The sequence below is a fragment of the Oncorhynchus clarkii genome, chromosome 23 (genome assembly GCF_045791955.1).
Source record: "Oncorhynchus clarkii lewisi isolate Uvic-CL-2024 chromosome 23, UVic_Ocla_1.0, whole genome shotgun sequence".
Lineage (NCBI taxonomy): Eukaryota > Metazoa > Chordata > Actinopteri > Salmoniformes > Salmonidae > Oncorhynchus > Oncorhynchus clarkii.
In genome coordinates, this window is record NC_092169.1 from 19,666,156 (window position 1) to 19,687,092 (window position 20,937).

The 20,937-nt window shown below is 42.6% G+C and overlaps 1 protein-coding gene across 1 annotated transcript in view; it reads right to left on the reverse strand.

The window, feature by feature from the left end:
- The window catches only part of LOC139381452 (attractin-like protein 1), a 337,715-nt gene that overhangs the window by 181,158 nt on the left and 135,620 nt on the right, over positions 1-20,937 (reverse strand). Inside the window, exon 22 of the mRNA XM_071124992.1 lies at positions 10,746-10,798. Within this exon, the coding sequence (XP_070981093.1) occupies positions 10,746-10,798 (53 nt within the window). The remainder of the gene's footprint in view (positions 1-10,745; positions 10,799-20,937) is intronic.

Here is a 20,937-nt window from a genome sequence, read left to right on the forward strand (position 1 = left end):
ATGGAAAAAAGAGATTTAAATATATTGAAATATATACCACAACAAAAAAAAAGAAACAAAATTAATATTACATGAGCCAAAACAACACACGTCTTGGATTCAAGATGGCGTAGCATTTGCTGGATGTAGAGCTCAATGGAGTTCAAGTGAAGGTCAAGCAAATCATAGAGAAAGCAGACTGTATTGCAATCATCTCTGATGGGTGGTCGAATGTTCGTGGGCAAGGAATAATTAAATACATCATCTCCACCCCTCAACCAGTATTCTACAAGAGCACAGACACAAGGGACAACAGACACACCGGTCTCTACATTGCAGATGAGCCGAAGGCAGTCATCCATGACCTTGGACCACAGAAGGTATTTTCACTGGTGACAGATAATGCTGTGAACATGAAGGCTGCTTGGTCTAAAGTGGAGGAGTCCTACCCTCACTTCACACCCATTGGCTGTGCTGCTCATGCATTGAATCTGCTCCTCAAGGACATTGTGGCACTGAAAACAATGGATACACTACAAGAGAGCCAAGGAAATGGTTAGGTATGTGAAGGGTCATCAAGTTATAGCAGCAATCTACCTCACCAAGCAAAGTGAGAAGAATAAGAGCACCACATTGAAGCTACCCAGCAACACCTGTTGTGGTGGTGTTGTCACCATGTTTGACAGTCTCCTGGAGGGGAAGGTGTCTCCAAGAAATGGTCATATCGCAGTCTGCAGATATGGACAGCCCCATCAAGAGGATCCTCCTGGATGATGTATTTTGGGAGAGTGTGGTAAGCAGCCTGAACCTCCTGAAACCTATAGCAGTAGCCATTGCAAGGATTGAGGGAGACAATGCCATCCTGTCTGATGTTCATACTCTGCTTGCAGATGTAAGAGAAGAAATCTGTACTGCAGAAGAAGAAACTGCAGTTCTGAAAAACATGAAAAAGCGTGAAGATATCTGCCTGAAGCCCATACATGCCGCAGCGTACATGTTGGACCCCAAGTATGCTGGCAAGAGCATCCTCTCTGGTGCAGAGATCAACAAGACCTATGGTGTCATCACTACCGTGGCCTGGATGAGGTGAAGTTTCTTGGCAGTCTGGCGAAGTACACTTCCAAGCAAGGGCTTTTGGATGGAGATGTAATATCGCAGTCGTGCCAACATATCTCATCAGCCACCTGGTGGAAGGGACTTTGTGGATCTGAGGCTCTTTCCCCTGTTGCCTCCATCATCCTCCAAATCCCACCAACATCAGCCGCCTCAGAGTGCAACTGGTCCTTGTTTGGAAACACATACACCAAAATACGCAACAGGATGACCAATACAAGGGTTGAAAATTTGGTGGCCATCCAGGCTAATTTTTGGCTTTTTGAGCCTGACAACGAGCCATCCTCAACAAGGTTGGAAAGTGACAGTGAAGATGAGGCCTCAGAGTGATGTTCAAGAGGTGGACATTGAGGAGGTCCAGGGAGAAGACATGGAAGCCTGAGAGGACGACAACCAAAGCTTTAGTTTCTAGACTATAATTTTACAGATGTATGTTGAAAACATTTTTGGGAGATGTGATGGATCATTGGGGATCATTCAATATTCCCTTTCTTTTGTTGTTCAGTGAAATCATCCCATGTGAAGAGTCAACTCATTGAATTAAAGTTAAATTCGTAACTAAAATGTTTTTTTTATATATTTATTGGAAGGATTTAATCATTTGCAATTATGTCTACTTATGATAAGGTAAAATGTTTATGTTTCTGTCTCCATATCAGGGTGGCAGGGTAGCCTAGTGGTTAGAGCGTTGGACTAATAACCCACAGGTTGCAAGTTCAAATCCCCGAGCTGACAAGGTACAAATCTGTCGTTCTGCCCCTGAACAGGCCGTCATTGAAAATAAGAACTTGTTCTTAACTGACTTGCCTAGTTAAAAAAAATACGATATGGTAAATATATCCAATATAAAAAACATCTACATTTAATGGATTAATATTAATTTGCATATATTCCAGTTAATTCCCACATATTCTCACAGCAAGTTTCAACCTCTGAATATTCCCCAAAATGTGCAACCCAATGCACCCAACTCCGGTACTCAAGTGGTTGCAGGTCCTGCTGGTTTTCCTTTTTTGCAATTTGATCAGACATCGGAGGCCAGGTATGTGCACTCTCTGCACTCTCTGGGCATATGAACTCATCAATTCAGTGCCAGGGACCATTTCAAAACGCAGGGATACAGTCCTTGTGGACTGGAGTTGTGCATCCTGCGAAGCCTATAAACACAATGACCATCACAACCAAACCCCACTCGCTATGAGGAAATGCCATTTTCATAGTTAGTCAATGACAGCTGAATGCACTACATGTCTCAGAAGCTCACACTGTGCCATTCACTTCCCCATTTCACGGCTTCTATGAACTGCTGTTTATCAGCCACGTGAGAAGAACAAACAATTGTTTATCATCGTTCTAACTCGACAAAATAATACTCCTGCTGAGTTCAGAGAGGACTTCATTTGACTTCCTTTCAGAACGTACATTTCAAGCCTTAGCGAGACGAAAGGAAATTATGTTCGACAAATAGTTGCATTTTGTTTAGTCGCCATGCCGAATTAAAGGAATTAGCAGATATCAGATCAAAGCCAATGCGTGACTCTTTCTCCCTCCCGCTTCGGGCACACACGTTGCTGTGTGTTGTTTATCCCATAAGGGTCTTCTGTAAACTTCAAACAGTTCTACATGCTCTGTAAAGAGGACACAGATGTGCAGAGAAATTCAAAAAGGACATTGTGAGTTTTCTAGGGTGTTTGGTACCAGTGTATGGTACTTATTAATGTACAGTATACTTAGACAAATGCCGTGCCCACTCAAAGAACCCCTGCTGAAAACAATGACATTAGTGGACAAAGTGGAAGACTTGTCAAGTTGTACAACCCTTTTCAACATCTAACATGTTTCAATATGTTAGATTTCATGCCTGATATAATATTTGTCACTGTGACGCAAAAGCAACAAGTGCAAATTAAAACTCCCATCAGAGAAATAACAAAACAATTTCCCCTCGGATAATCTAAATTATTTGCATACATTACATAAATGTGAACATGTTCATTGGGCACACATTTGACCTTACAAATATAACTTACATAAGGTAATGTAAGCATCAAAGCATCAAAGAGCTACACAAGACTAAAGTTGCTATAGACAAGTCATGGTTTTAGCATACTGTAACTTTATTCCGAATCTAAAAGAAAGAGCAAAATCTCACCTGTAAAGTCATTTCATATTTAGAAGGGTGCATCCAGTAAGTTGAAACAGCATGATGCCCTATTCAATATCAGTGATACAGGATGCACTTGGAGATTTCATTTAATGCCTGTTACTATTCATTACCTTGCATTTGAAACACGTTCTTCAAAGACAAATAAATGCATGTATAGCATTAGTACAGAGGGAAAGCAATTAGTTAAAAAACACCAATAACCAGGTTTCCATCCAACCTTTTTACGCAAGTAAAGTACATAAAAGAAAATGTAACGACAAGGTGGGTTCTTTTTGTGTAGGTTAAGAGTTTTTCATCATGAATCTTGTTCTGGAGGCAGCTCTGCATTGTGGTCATTAGCTGGCACAGTCACAAAGTCCTACAACCTTACCTTAACCACCCTGCTAACCCAAATGCCTAAATTAAATTAAGACAAAAAAGCACATTTTTGTTTTCATGAATTTTTACAGTATAGCCAATTTAGACTTTGCAGCTTGCCTATCTAAGGGGAAATTGTTCCGTTCTGCCTCCAAGACAAGACAATAGATGTCAACCTGCGCTTTTGAGGGGTTGGTTAAATGTGGAAGAAACATTTCAGTTGAATGCATTCAGTTGTGCAACTGACTAGGTATCCCCTTTCCCCTTCTTTATGTCTGTAATTCATTCTGCCAGAAATGGCAGTGGGAATGCCTTTATGCGCAAATACTGAAAAAATAACCATCATGCGGTAAACTTGGAGTCTCGCAATGATATGTTGTGTAGTCCTCCCACTACGACTCGGGAATGCATGCAGTTTATCAATGCAATGATTTGTTGTGTAGTCCTCCCACTACGACTCGGGAAAGCATGCAGTTTATCAATGCAATGATATGTTGTGTAGTCCTCCCACTACGACTCGGGAAAGCATGCAGTTTATCAATGCAATGATATGTTGTGTAGTCCTCCCACTTCGACTCGGGAAAGCATGCAGTTTATCAGGCTACTTCACAGGGTGGTGACAAGTGCACAGTGATGAGCTTGATGCTCCCATCCAATTAACATTGAGGGTCTTATTCTAATGACATGATGATCAATGCTTGGCTGCCGTTTGACTAATAAAAAATGATCTTACTCTTTTGTTCATATTAATCTCATCATGTGGGCTAAACTACCTGCATTGTATATGTGAGCTGCTGACTTTAGCGCACATGCCAAGACCAGAGGAGGCACATTCGCTATATAAACGCAACATATTTTGTGACAAAACCATCAGTAGAGTTGAAAACCCGCTGGAAACCCTTTTAACTTGACTTATTTGTTTTATTTGGTACGTGGGAATTTAACCACAAACGTTCTGTTCATATGCACCATCATCATACACACCCTTTTTATCTGCAACATGAAACATAGCTCCGGTGGGAAAATGCGCATATCGTTTTTATGCAGATGTTAGAATATTCGCATGGAAACTATTGAGAATTTACACTCGGGACACTTGCTCAGAAGAAGTGGTTTCCTTGATTATTCTGGACCCCCAGGTAATGTGACACCTATAATGGAGGTATCTTCTGTAAAATAGCTATGAACATGTGCTTGTCTGATGGTAATACTCAGCTTGTCTGATGGTACTACTCAGCTGTCTGTGCCAACTGCCTGACTGATAATGCTCAGACATCTATTGTACAATTAAGTTGTCTGCTCAGTATAACTAAAATTAGTTTAATTGGAGATTATTCCCTTAGTCGAGTCGACCAGACACTCTTCGTGACAACACCGAGGTTCAAGACCATAGTCTACACAGCCAGTCTACAATTAGCAAGTAGAGATTATCAGCACAGAGAAGTCTGGGGAGAGTATCTCTCTCACTGTATCTATCTGACACTGGTTAGGCGTCTGCGCAGAGTGTCTGTCAGATAGTGTTTAGTGTTTAGTGCAGAGTGCCTGATCCTCTCATGATAAGGGGCTTGAGGGTTTGAGGCTGGTAATGGCGGGTGGCGGGGCTGGTGGGACACACTTGGTGGTTCCTTCTTATTAGGGCCTTCTAGCTGACACTGATCCACTGTGAGGGAAACTCATTACCCACACTAACCTGGTCAGCCACTGACGACCAGCTTCCTCATTAGCATCAGCCATGATTACATTCCAGTGGGAACCCACTGGGCACACACTGGTTGAATCAACGTTGTTTCATTGTAATTTGTCAACGTATTGTGACATGTTTTCAACTCATTTCAACCAGAATTGTAAAAATGTCTACTTAAATACTTGGACTTCAGTAAATGAATCAACTTATGATGAGGTTGAGTAGTGGTTGACATTGTATATGCCATTCCACAGACCACCATACAGTATATTAAATATAGGATGAAAAAGATTTTTAACATTTCTATGTCGAATTTGTCTACGCAATTTCTACATATACATAGTTCTGATGATTATGTTGATATTAGATTGATGTAACTACCTGTTAGTCAGGTTAAGTCAAATAATTTAAGTTTAAGTTTTACCCTAATTTCAATGTTTACAACTCTGGTTGAACAGTACTGGTCACATGAGGGGTTAAATGTGGAAGACACATTTCAGTTGAAGGCATTCAGTTATACAACTGATGAGGTATCCCCCTTTCCCTTCATACTTTTTTCAAATCCAATGTATTTTCACGTTGATTGGAAGAATGACCTAGATCAGTTTCCAATGGTAGGTAGTATTAGGCCTACCATTAGTAATTACTAAGTACTATTATTAGTAGTAGAAGTACATATTGAAGCCATAAAGTAGTTGTAGAAGTACTAGTAGTTAGACTAGTACAGTAGCAACATCTCCATTAATAAAATGTCATTCCTCATCATTATTACTCTCACTATCATTATTAGTGTCATTGTGCTAGATTTCTGCCTTGTCACAATTGGTTAAATAATTAGTATGTAATGAACGTGCAAAGTAAACATCAATCCCCTCAAATAGAGGATGTCACACTCAGTTCCCAGAAGGCCGTGTGTGCTACCCTTCAGTCGCCCTGATTCATTAGGCATAATTGGCCCAATTAGTCTCTTTAACCTTCACATCCACATCCCAGCTTAGACATCCGCACATCCTACATGTCCAACAAATCCTACACATCTGCACTGGTAATGCTTCCAGGAAAGGCAGGGATTGACTCACAATAGCTAGCCATTAGCTAAACAGCATGATAAAAGCTTTGAATCTTGATTGGTTATGACATAATTGTAGCACTTAAGTGGGGCTTAACCTTTGAGCCTAAGTTTCTGCGCTCGTGACATAATGGAAAACACTATCAGTCATCAAACATGGCCGACCTTTCAGTCCTCTGAGGTGAACGACAGCTTTGCTGATGACCCTGCCTGTTATGGAGATTTGAAATGCCATGTAGGAGGAAAATCAGTCCCACTTTCTCACAGACCTCAAATAGAGCTCTTATTTGTCCTCCCTGTCCACCGTGAGATCTGAATAGCATGCTAATAGATGATTTACAGCCACTTTTCTATTTGATAGAATAGCATATGATAAAGGAACACAGGAAACAAATGTATTTCTAATGCGCCATTTAGAGTATTTGTGTGCTTGTTTGGCCATGTTCAAACAGACCTGGCAGATAGCTTGTCCATTTGCTCCCTAATGACTTTGAACCCTCTCAACCGATGCAGGGGAACGATCAGGATATGACATGTCCCTCAGGGGACACAGTCCGTAGCCAAACAGAGATAGGCGGATAGACACCTCTCAGAGTGACCATAGTGATTGGAAGTGATCTCCACAGCCACGTCCTCCACTGCCTCCTGGTAACTGTGGGTACACTGTACAGCGAGGGTGCCACCTAGTGCCCTCCTTACTCAGACATAATGCCAGTCAGCAGAACAGACAATCTGTCATGAGCAACAGAAGACAGTGGGGGTGACAGTGAGTGATGCCGGTGCATGTACTTAACCTTTCTAAAGCTGGTTAGAATCTGATAATACAAATACAGAACAATAGTTGACAGTATCGATTGGTGTTTTTAGATAGAGATTTGTTTTCTATATATCTGGATGTGTTTTGATGTTGTGAAGGGTTGTGTTGTTCTAGAGCTCTGGTTGCTCTTCTTCCTTTAAAGAACTTAAAGGACAGTCCACAGTTTTTTTTATGGTTGGTGTTTTAATAGCTCTGAATATCAACTATTGAAACAAATGTTAAAACTACATGTAGTGTGTGGTATATGTACAGTAGTACATGGTTAGTTTTGAACTAGGTAAATAAAAGCATTGCTTTGACAAAATGTTTTTGCATTTGTTCTGAACAAAGGGATACTTGATGATTTCCTGACCTAAGCAATTCTGACTACTAGCATCAAAGTTAAAACATTTTATTTTTTATTTATTTATTTCACCTTTATTTAACCAGGTTGGCAAGTTGAGAACAAGTTCTCATTTACAATTGCGACCTGGCCAAGATAAAGCAAAGCACTTCGACACATACAACAACACAGAGTTACACATGGAGTAAAACAAACATACAGTCAATAATACAGTAGAAAAATAAGTCTATATATGATGTGAGAAAATGAGGTGAGAGGGGAGGTAAAGGCAAAAAAAGGCCATGTTGGCAAAGTAAATACAATATAGCAAGTAAAACACTGGAATGGTAGATTTGCAGTGGAAGAATGTGCAAAGTAGAAATAGAAATAATGGGGTGCAAAGGAGCAAAATAAATAAATAAATACAGTAGAGGATGAGGTAGTTGTTTGGGCTAAATTATAGATGGGCTATGTAAGGGTGCAGTAATCTGTGAGCTGCTCTGACAGTTGGTGCTTAAAGCTAGTGAGGGAGATAAGTGTTTCCAGTTTCAGAGATGCTTGCAGTTCGTTCCGGTCATTGGCAGCAGAGAACTGGAAGAAGAGGCGGCCAAAGGAAGAATTGGTTTTGGGGGTGACCAGAGAGATAAACCTGATGGAGCACGTGCTACAGGTGGGTGCTGCTATGGTGACCAGCGAGCTGAGATAAGGGGGGACGTTACCGAGCAGGGTCTTGTAGATGACCTGGAGCCAGTGGGTTTGGCGACGAGTATGAAGCGAGGGCCAGCCAACGAGAGCGTACAGGTCGCAGTGGTGGGTAGTATATGGGGCTTTGGAGACAAAACAGATGGCACTGTGATAGACTGCATCCAATTTATTGAGTAGGGTATTGGAGGCTATTTTGTAAATGACATCGCCGAAGTCGAGGACCGGTAGGATGGTCCGTTTTACGAGGGTACATTTGGCAGCATGAGTGAAGGATGCTTTGTTGCGAAATAGGAAGTCAATTCTAGATTTAACTTTGGATTGGAGATGTTTGATGTGAGTCTGGAAGGAGAGTTTACAGTCTAACGAGACACCTAGGTATTTGTAGTTGTCCACATATTCTAAGTCAGAACCGTCCAGAGTAGTGATGCTGGACGGGCGGGCAGGTGCAGGCAGCGATCGGTTGAAGAGCATGCATTTAGTTTTACTTTTATTTAAGAGCAGTTGGAGGCCACGGAAGGAGAGTTGTATGGCATTGAAGCTCGTCTGGAGGGTTGTTAACACAGTGTCCAAAGAAGGGCCAGAAGTATACAGAATGGTGTCGTCTGCGTAAAGGTGGATCAGAGACTCACCAGCAGCAAGAGCGACATCATTCATGTATACAGAGAAGAGAGTCGGCCCAAGAATTGAACCCTGTGGCACCCCCATAGAGACTGCCAGAGGCCCGGACAACAGGCCCTCCGATTTGACACACTGAACTCTATCAGAAAAGTAGTTGGTGAACCAGGCGAGGCAATCATTTGAGAAACCAAGGCTGTCGAGTCTGCCGATGAGGATATGGTGATTGACAGAGTCGAAAGCCTTGGCCAGGTCAATGAATACGGCTGCACAGTATTGTTTCTTATCGATGGCGGTTAAGATATTGTTTAGGACCTTGAGCGTGGCTGAGGTGCACCCATGATCAGCTCTGAAACCAGATTGTATAGCGGAGAAGGTGCGGTGGGATTCGAAATGGTGGGTAATCTGTTTGTTGACTTTGCTTTCGAAGACCTTAGAAAGGCAGGGTAGGATAGATATAGGTCTGTAGCAGTTTGGGTCAAGAGTGTCTCCCCCTTTGAAAAGGGGGATGACCGCAGCTGCTTTCCAATATTTGGGAATCTCAGACGACACGAAAGAGAGGTTGAACAGGCTAGTAATAGGGGTTGCAACAATTTTGGCAGATCATTTTAGAAAGAAAGGGTCCAGATTGTCTAGCCTGGCTGATTTGTAGGGGTCCAGATTTTGTAGCTCTTTCAGAACATCAGCTGACTGGATTTGGGAGAAGGAGAAATGGGGAAGGCTTGGGCGAGTTGCTGTGGGGGGTACAGTGCGGTTGACCGGGGTAGGGGTAGCCAGGTGGAAAGCATGGCCAGCCATAGAAAAATGCTTATTGAAATTCTCAATTATAGTGGATTTATCGGTGGTGACAGAGTTTCCTATCCTCAGTGCAGTGGGAAGCTGGGAGGAGGTGTTCTTATTCTCCATGGACTTTACTATACCTTTTTTGAGTTTGTGTTACAGGAAACAAATTTCTGCTTGAAAAAAGCTAGCCTTGGCTTTTCTAACTGCCTGTGTATATTGGTTTCTAACTTCCCTGAAAAGTTGCATATCGCGGGGGCTGTTCGATGCGAATGCAGAACACCATAGGATGTTTTTGTGTTGGTTAAGGGCAGTCAGGTCTGGAGAGAACCAAGGGCTATATCTGTTCCTGGTTCTACATTTCTTGAATGGGGCATGCTTATTTAAGATGGTGAGGAAGGCATTTTTTTAAATAACCAGGCATCCTCTACTGCCGGGATGAGGTCAATATCCTTCCAGGATACCCAGGCCAGGTCGATTAGAAAGGCCTGCTTGCTGAAGTGTTTCAGGGAGCGTTTGACAGTGATGAGTGGAGGTCGCTTGAGCGCTGACCCATTACGGATGCAGGCAATGAGGGAGTGATCACTGAGATCTTGGTTGAAAACATCAGAGGTGTATTTAGTATTTAATTGACAACCTCTCTCATAGAACTACATTCATGCATGACTACACTCAACAGGATTACTATTGGAAGTGACAGTACTTGAACTTTGTCCAAAACAGCTACCCTTACAACCCTGGTCAGTGGACCAAATTCCACCGGCTGTTTTGAGTAAACTATTCCCCCATGTACTTTAACTTGAAAAACCACCAATTTGCTGCAAATGAGTCAAATCAATATGAGGCCAGTGATCTGACACTGACATCTGGAGACAGAAGCCCCTCTAAACCCTGCTACCATCTCCAGCTACAAATCTTTCAAATCAAGTTTAGAGCCAGACAAATCTACAGTCGATTGCTGCCATACTGCCTGGCACAGACTAAAAGCTTCCATCTGCTTAGCCAACTCACTTCGCGGCAAAGGTCAAAGAGATGTGCAGATGTGTGGTATGCTGCAACTGATCAGGACCACGGCAACATCTGGAGGACAAAGATGCAATGGAGACTCAGGTGTGACTGCAGCGGCGGGATACTTACAGTAGCACGTCCCTCTGAGGGGGTTGCCAAGGTAACGGTTCTCGGAGTCGCAACTGCAACAATAAGAGAGAAGGGGGAGAAGAATAGAAGACATAGAACAATGAGCTTAACAAGGTATCTGTCACTTTGCCAAAGCCATCACAGACTGTTAATAACATCATCACTGAGGGTTATTTTGGGCGATTCAGGGAAAAGTGTCCTGAGAGGCTGTTTGTAGAGGTAGTATCAGGGGTGACAGTACAGTGTGCTGCTTCTGGTGCTGTCCTCTCCCTGGATATGATGAGGTGATTTCCCCAGATAGCCCTATCTGACGATACCTCTCTGCCCAGGGGCAGGGGCCTTGTGTCTGTCCGTCTGTGTTCTGAACAGCAGGGGAGTTAGACGTCTACAGACAGCCCAGCTAGAGAACACCTTGAACGCTACTGAAAGACAGAGAGGACAGCTACAGTAGGACTTTACAGAGGCTTGAAAAATACGATAAACTGAATAAGTGCTATTAAACAATAGTCAGGTGTGTGGATGACTCCATCAACCCTTAATTTGACCCTGTTTGTCAAGACAATCAGGCAGCCTTGACTCAAGTACTAAGACAATGTCCTCAAAATGCAGGAAGAGAATTGAAAGCAGACTAGACTGAGGGGAGTCAGGAGTACCAGGTGTGAGGGTTGTTGCGGTAGGTGGCATTTGATCATATGGTCTGGTTTACGAAGCAGGGGTCATTACTGCAGTCCAAAGACTCATGTTTATTACCAATACTCAACTTCTACAAAACCCAGGAGGAGACCTTGGAAAGGGCAACCGTGTGGAAAACCGCCACTTTGTAAATACATACTCCACTATTTTGACATGCCTATCGAAACAGATGTGATATATCGTTAAATCTGCCCCTTGAGTCAATAAATGGATTCAGAACGTAATTGCTAGGGTTTGCAAGGCTGGTCAGGCAGTGGTTACAGCGAAATAACGTAGGCAATGCTCACTGTCCTGTGCTTATACATAATAAAACAGATTTCATTCAGTGGCTGGCCAACCCTTGGTATGAGGGTCATAAAGTAGCAGTAATGAATATTTCACAGCCAAGGACGGAGCTTTATCCTTCTGTATTTGTTCTTATAGAGGGCGTTGTAAACAATAACCCCACAAAACAGCTCAAGAAGACTTCAATTCAAACACAACGGCCGCAGCGGTGTTATCTGGTTTGTACGCCTCAGTCCCTCTATTTGTTGAAGGCCTTGTGAGGATACGAGTTTGGAACCGATTGTATTCCCCTTACACAAGGGCAAGGCAAAAATATTTTCCTCAGTTAATCTTAAGAACATGACAGCAATTTTAAGATGCACCACGGGGACTTTAGAAGGGGCCCCCAGCCTCAATCGCCGTCTCCCCAGAGAACACTAACACTTAACACTCAGCTAGGGCTGGCTGGTTAAGTAGCTTAAGTGGTAATGGTGCCAAGATGGGTGTAGCACACTGGCTTCCTTCCCTAGTCTCTCTTCTGTCTGTTTGGCTGCCTTTCACTCCTACGCTCACAGACTGGGATGACATAGAGAAAAGCACCACTGTCCTTCGGGACCCTTAATCTGCTATTAGGCTGCCACAGTCTCAGCTTTTCCCCAGACAACAGAACACACACACACAGGATGTGTGAAGAGTGTTTGACTCTCTGTGAACCCACAACACGGCTTTGTCTGTGAGCCGTGACAGAGGGCAGAAGGTCTGAAGATTAAAGGTCGCTGTGGGTGTGTGCCATCGCTCTCTGTGTGTGTCTGTGAGTGTGTGTGTGTGTGTGTGTGTGTGTGTGTGTGTGTGTGTGTGTGTGTGTGTGTGTGTGTGTGTGTGTGTGAGAGAGAGAGTGGTTTGTCTGTTCATGCATCAGTTGTTGTCAGTAACAGGAGCAGCATGCTGAGGTAAATGCTAAGATGGGAGATTGGGTCTATTTAAAAAGCCAACTTCCCCCTCTCACTCGCACAAACCCACCTATGCCATGACCCCATTGGGCCACACAGCGTGCAAGGCAGGGTGGCAACAGCCGTGCCAAAATAAACCTCTGAAACTGAGTCTGTTTACTTCACTCTCCTCTGGGACCAAGGTTCTAGGGGAGCACGGATATAACCTAGGTGTCAGGAGAAGCAGGAAAAGGGAGACTGTTGAGTTCCAATCTGTCTGTCTGATAGGAAGGAGTCTTTTAATTAGACTCACCACGTAAGAAGAGGTATCTACCTTTGATTTCACACTTTTGCATGCACAGCAACAGTGCAAACACACACACGCACACTTATCAAATTAAATTAATTCAAGCTTTATTAACATAGCACATTTCAGACATGAATGCAATGCAAAATGCTTCATAGGGGGAAAAATGAATAAAAACAATGAAAATAAAAACAGAAACATGAGAGGACAAGTAACAAAAAAATAGCAATACAAATGTAAACACTAAAAAGCACCCTAAGAAAAAGCATAGTGAAAAAGGTGTGTCTTAAGATCAACAGTTGAAGTTGGAAGTTTACATACACTTAGGTTGGAATCATTAAGACTTGTTTTTTCAACCACTCAACAAATGTCTTGTTAACAAACTATAGTTTTGGCAAGTCGGTTAGGACGTCTACTTTGTGCATGACACAAGTAATTTTTCCAACAATTGTTTACAGATAGATTATTTCACTTATAATTCACTGTATCACAATTCCAGTAGGTCAGAAGTTTACATACACTAAGTTAACTGTGCCTTTAAACAGCTTGGAAAATTCCAGAAAATTATGTCATGGCTTTAGAAGCTTCTGATAGGCTAATTGACATCATTTGAGTCAATTGGAGGTGTACCTGTGGATGTATTTCAAGGCCTATCTTGAAACTCAGTGCCTCTTTGCTTGACATCATGGAAGAATCCAAATAAATCAGCCAAGACCTCAGAAAAGTAAGGAGACGTGTTGTGTCTCCTAGAGATGAATGTACTTTGGTGCGAAAAGTGCAAATCAATCCCAGAACAACAGCAAAGGACCTTGTGAAGATGCTGGAGAAAACAGGTACAAAAGTATCTACATCCACAGTAAAACGAGTCCTATATCGACATAACCTGAAAGGCCGCTCAGCAAGGAAGAAGCCCATGCTCCAAAACCCGCCATATAAAAGCCAGACTATGGTTTGAGACTGCACATGGGGAAAAACATCATACTTTTTGGAGAAATGTCCTCTGGTTTGATGAAACAAAAATAGAACTGTATGGCCATAATGACCATCGTTATGTTTGGAGGAAAAAGGGGGACGCTTGCAAGGCGAAGAACACCATCCCAACCGTGAAGCACGGGGGTGGCAGTATCATGTTGTGGGGTTGCATTGCTGCAGGAGCGACTGGTGCACTTCACAAATAGATGGCATCATGCGGGAGTAAAATTATGTGGATAAATTGAAGCAACATCAAGACATCAGTCAGGAAGTTAAAGCTTGGTCTCAAATGGGTCTTCCAAATGGACAATGACCCCAAGCATACTTCCAAAGTTGTGGCAAAATGGCTTAAGGACAACAAAGTCAAGCTATTGGAGTGGCCATCACAAAGCCCTGACCTCAAACCCATAGACAATTTGTGGGCAGAACTGAAAAAGCGTGTGCGAGCAAGGAGGCCTACAAACCTGACTCAGTTACACCAGCTCTGTCAGGAGGAATGGGCAAAAATTCTCCCAACGTATTGTGGGAAGCTTGTGGAAGGCTACCCGAAACATTTGACCCAAGTTAACCAATTTAAAGGCAACGCTACCAAATACTAATTGAGTGTATGTAAACTTCTGACCCACTGGGAATGTGATAAAATAAATAAAAGCTTAAATAAATCATTCTCTCTACTATTATTCTGACATTTCACATTCTTAAAATAAAGTGGTGATCCTAACTGACCTAAGATAGGGAATGTTTACTAGGATTCAATGTCAGGAATTATGAAAAACTGAGTTTAAATGTATTAGGCTCAGGTGTATGTAAACTTCCGACTTCAACTGTATTTTAAATATGTCCACAGTTTTGACCCCCCTCAGGTTCTCTGGCAGGCTATTCCAGGGGCTGGGGGCATAATAACTCAAGGCTGCCTCTCCATGACTCTTAGTCCTAGGCTTTGGGATAGTTAAAAGGCCAGTGCCAGAGGACCTGAGGGACCTACTGGGTACATAACTTAAAAGCATGTCAGACATGTATTAGGATGCACAATCATACAGCTGAATGCACGCACACACACATTCACAGAGTACTCGATCCTAATCAAAACAAACACACAAGAAAAAGATCATTAGCAGCAAAGCGCAAACAAGGACAGACCTTAGCTAAACAGGTTAAGGTGTTACTGTAGGAAGGACTCTGGCCCTCAGGCTGGCTCTATATGGAGACAATCCAGCAGATCCAAAACTGAAGAGATTATCATAGTGTTTTCTGAAATCTGTCATGGCTGCTGTTCTTCTGCCTTTTATTTCCTATTTTCTCCCCGACAGCAACGCTTGGATGCAGCCTGCTTCCCACTTGGAGGCAATTTCAACAGGCACTTAACTTGACATTTATTTGCTCAGTGCAAATTTCCCTTGTCCACCACTTAAGGCTCACATCTCCCTCAATCAAACATTGCTCTGCCTCGCTGGTCCATGGGCACGCAGGCAGAAGCTCACAGGAATACACGGTATACTCGCAAATACACACATACTGTATTTGAAAACATTTACATTTTAGTCATTTAGCAGACACTCTTATCCAGAGCGACTTACAAGAGCAATTGGGGTTAAGTGCCTTGCTTAAGGGCACATCGACATATTTTTAACCTAGTTGGCGAGAGGCATCAAACCAGCAACCGTTCTGTTACTGGCCCAACGGTCATAACCTCTTTGCTATCTGCCACCCCAAAACACACACACACACACACACACACACACACACAGACCTGAACAGACACATATGAATGAATACAATTTTAAACAGTGTAGCACACCAGATTTTGAAAAGCATCAGCTGCGTGACAGGTGTTGAGATAAGTACTAGAATTGGATTTGTTTCTTTCTTGGTTAAATGTGGCTCTATGGCCTAGATCTAATGACCCTACAGTAACTCCCTAACCCACTGAGCTCACCCCATGACCCTGGCCAGGACTAGCCAGGACTATTCCCCTGCTCAATGTGTGACTGGAAACCAATCAAGCGTCCCACCATGCACCATGTGCCCAGCTCTTGGGCTGTAACAGGCATACATAGGCAATGGTGAAGAGACAACACTTCATACCAGTGTGTTTCTGTCTGCATAACAGTTTGTTTTGTTGTGTGTAAAAAAAAACAGTAATTTGTTAGCGAGTGGGTCTACATTGGTCCTTTTTTCTCTCTTTTCATCTTGTAAATGGAAATTCAGGAAGGACACTTCCTTCTACATATATCAGATGTATTGTACCCCAGCTCACTTGTGTGTGTGTGTGTGCCTGTGTGCATGCTTGTTTGTAGCCTACATAGAGTGGACCAGTGAGCTTGATGTCCACACTGCAGATCTAAGCAGACAAAGGCACCGTGAGACAACTCTAGAGCAAAGGACAAAAGGCCCCCTCAGAGCATGAACAACCCAACCACATTGCCGGCTTTTGGGCGATAAAATAAATGAAAAGCCGATAAATAACTTTGCAGCCGGCCAAATTGTAGCCCCGATTTCGAGCACAATTCTCTTGCTCCTTGCCTCGGCTGAGGATGAGAGAGCAAGAGAGCACTGCATCACAGTGCTAGAGGCAACACTACAGATCAGGGTACGATCCCGGGCTGTGTCGCAGCCGGCCACGACGGGGAGACCCATGTAACGGCGCACAATTTGCTCAGCATCATCCGGGATACGGGAGAGTTTGGCCGGCTGGGATATCCTTGTCCCATCCCGCTCTAGTGACTCCTTGTAGCGGCCGCCAGCTGTATGGTGTTTCCTCTGACACATTGGTGCGGCTGGTTTCCAGGTGAAGCAAGCAGTGTGTCAAGAAGCAGCGTGGCTTGGCAGGGTCGTGTTTCGGAGGATACACGGCTCTCGACCTTCGCCTCTCCCGAGTCCGTATGGGACTTGCAGCAATGGGACAAGACTAACTACCAATTGGACATCATGAAATTGGGGAGAAAAAGGGGTAAAAAATAACCCCCAGAAAAGATGAGGCCTCATTGAAGTAAAATGAAAGTTAGAGAGTATGTCTATACTGAAAAGCCCACAAGAAAGGACTACAGACTGCGACCATTTTGTTTAAGAGGCTAAAACCATGATTTGGTCAAATAGTAAAGTACATTATCCTCATGATTCTTGTAATCAAAGTGTCTTCCTGCCTGCCCCTATGCCTGTTTTGTTGGGGCCTGCTTCTGTGTTGAGCGAGCCACTCTCTCCTTTCCCAATTTAAGAAAATGCTCCGGGAGAGAAAAAAAGCGGCATCCTGGTCAGACTTCGTTGGCGTGCACACCACCCACCGCTTCCGAGTATATTACTCTCCAATGTCCAGTCTCTAGACAACAAGGTGGATGAAATTAGGGCAAGGGTTGAAATTAGGGCAAAGATTGTAACATTCTCTGTTTCACGGAAGCATGGCTCTCTCAGGATATGTTGTCAGAGTCGGTACAGCCACCGGGTTTTTTCATGCGTCAAGCCAACAGACACAAACATCTTTCTGCTAAGAAGAAGGGCAAGGGTGTATGCTTCATGATTAACTAGTCATGGTGTAATCATAACAACATACAGGAACTCAAGTCCTTCTGTCCACCTGACCTAGAATTCCTTAATCAAATGCGGACCACATTATCTCCCAAGAGAATTCTCTTTGATTATAGTTACAGCAGCGTATAGCCCCCAAGCAGATACCTTGATGGCCCTCAAGGAAGTTTACTGGACTTTATGTAAACTGGAAACCATATATCCTGAGGCTGAATTTATTGTAGCTGGGGATTTTAACAAAGCTAATTTAAGAACAAGACTACCTAAATTCTATCAGCACATTGACTGCAGCACTCGTGCGAGTAATACACTGGACCACTGCTTCTCTAACTTCTGCGATGCATACAAGGCCCTCCCCCACCCTCCCTTCGGCAAATCCGACCACGACTCCATTTTGCTCCTACCGTCCTACAGGCTGAAACTCAAACAGGATGTACCCATGACTAGAACCATTCAACGCTGGTCTGACCAATCGGAATACATGCTTCAAGATTGTTTTGATCACGCGGACTGGGAAATGTTCCGGGAAGCCTCAGAGAATAATATTGATTTATACGCTGACTCTGTGAGTGAGTTTATAAGGAAGTGCATTGGAGATGTTGTACCCACTGTGACTATTAAAACCTACCCTAACCAGAAACTATGGACATATGGTGGCATTCACAAAACTGAAAGCGCGAACCACCGCATTCAACCATGTAAAGATCTCTGGAAATATGGTTGAATATACACAGTGTAGTTATTCTATCCTTAACCTCTCTAGGGTAGGGGGCAGCATTCGGAATTTTGGATGAAAAGCATGCCCAAATTAAACGGCCTGCTACTCGGGCCCAGAAGATATGATATGCATATAACTGGTAGATTTGGATAGAAAACACTCTAAAGGTTCCAAAACTGTTAGAATAGTGTCTGTGAGTATAACAGAACTGATTTAGCAGGCGGAAACCTGAGAAAAATCAATTCAGGAAGTTTTTGTTTTTGTTTTGTAGTTTTCTATTCAAAGCCATTACAGTATCTAGTGACTTAGGACTCCATTTGCAGTTCATATGCCTTCCACTAGACTGTTTCAGGCTTGTATTCTTATAAATGAGGGAGTAAGACCAGTCTGAACGAGTGGACCCTAACATGTCGCAGAATTTTTTCATGCGCATGTGCATTTCTTGTTTACCATTTATATTGACGACGTTATTGTCCGGTTAAAATATTATAGATCATTTAGGCTAAAAAACAACCTGAGGATTGAATATAAACATCGTTTGACATGTTTCTATGAACTTTACGGATACAATTTGGATTTTTTTGTCTGATTGTTTTGGCTGAGTTTGAGCCTATGGATTACTGAAGAAACCGCGCTAACAAAACTGAGGTTTTTGGATATAAAGAGACTTCATCGAACAAAAGGAACATTTATTGAGTAAATGAATGTCTTCTGATTGCCACCATATGAAGATCATCAAAGGTAAGGGATTAATTTTATCTCTATTTCTGAGTTTTGTAACGCTTCTGCTTGGCTGGTTACTGTTTGTAATAATTTGTCAACTGGGCTATGTTCTGGGCTAGGTATGTTCTGGGCTAGGTATGCTTTTGCCGAAAAGCATGTAATAAATATGACACTGTGGTTGGTTTAACAAGAAGTTAGGTTTAAAGTAAAATATGTTTTGTTTTCAGAATTTTTATAATGAGCATTTCTGTAATTGAATTTGGCGCTCTGCAACCTCACTGGATGTTGGCCAGATGGGATGCTAGCGTCCCACATACCCTAGAGAGGTTAAGGCAATCAAACAAGTGAAATGCCGGTACAGGGACAAGGTGGAGTTGCAATTCAACGGCTCAGACACGAGACGTAGGTGGCAAGGTCTACAGGCAATTACAGACTACAAAAAGAAAACCAGCCACGTCACGGACACCAAAGTCTTGCTTCCAGACAAACTAAACACCTTCTTTGTCCGCTTTGAGGATAATATAGTCCCACCGACGCGGCCCGCTACCAAGGACTGTAGCTGGAAAAGGCCAGCATCCTGGAGTCTGCTCTTCACTGTTGGCGTTGAGACTGGTGTTTGCCGGTACTATTTAACTTCTTGGTGACAGGGGCAGTATTGATCAGCTTGGATGAATAAGGTGCCCAGAGTAAACTGCCTGCTACTCTGTCCCAGATGCTAATATATACATAGTATTAGTAGTATTGGATAGAAAACCATCTGAAGTTTCTAAAACTGTTTGTATGATGTCTGTGAGTATAAGATAACTCATATGGCAGGCGAAAACCTGAGAAATATCCAACCAGTAAGTGGGAAATCTGAGGTTTGTAGTTTTTCAACTCTTTGCCATTCCAATATACAGTGTAATTGGGGTCAAATTGCACTTCCTACGGCTTCCACTAGATGTCAACAGTCTTTAGAACTTTGTTTCAGGCTTCTACTATGAAAGGGGAGAGAATGAGAGAGGATTGAGCCAGGTGTCTGGCAGAGTGCCACAGGCTCGTGAGGCGCGGTCACGAGAGATTTAGCGCTCGTTCCTTTGCTTTTCTACCGACAATGGAATTCTCCGGTTGGAACATTATTGAAGATTTATGATAAAAACATCCTAACGATTGATTCTATACTTAGTTTGACAAGTTTCTACGGCCTGTAATATAACTTTTTGAATTATTGTCCGACGTTCGGCTGGACCTGGACGTGCGTTTGGATTCGCCCTAACAAAAGAAGCTATTTGGACATAAATGATTAACTTTATCGAACAAATCAAACATTTATGGTGGAACTGGGATTCCTGGGAGTGCATTCTATGAAGATCATCAAAGGTAAGTGAATATTTATAATGCTATTTCTGACTAATGTTGACTACACAATATGGCGGATATCTTTTTGGCTGCTTTGTTGTCTGAACGCTGTACTCAGATTATTGCATGGTTTGCTTTTTAAGTAACGTTTTTTTTTAAATCTCACAGCGGTTGCATTAAGGATAAATATATCTCTAATTCCATGTATAACACTTGTATTTTCATCAACATTTATGATGAGTATTTCTGTAAATTGATGTGGCTCTCTAAACAATCACCGCATGTTTTAGAACTACTGAACATAATGCTCCAATGTGAAAGTTGATTTTTTGATAGAAATATGCACTTTAGCGAACAAAACATACATATATTGTGTAACATGAAGTTCTATGAGTGTCATCTGATGAAGATCATCAAAGGTTAGTAATTCATTTTATCTCTATTTGTGACTCCTCTCTTTGGCTGGAAAAATGGCTGTGTTTTTCTGTGACTTGGTGGTGACCTAACATAATTGTTTGCGGTGCTATTGCGGTAAAGCCTTTTTGAAATCAGACACTGTGGCTGGATTAACGAGATTTTTATCTTTAAAATGGTGTAGAATACTTGTATGCTTGAGGAATTTTAATTATGAGACTTTTGTTGTTTTGATTTTGGCGACCTGCAATTTCACTGGCTGTTGGCCAGGTGAGACGCTACCGTCCCACATATCCCAGAGAGGTTAATGAA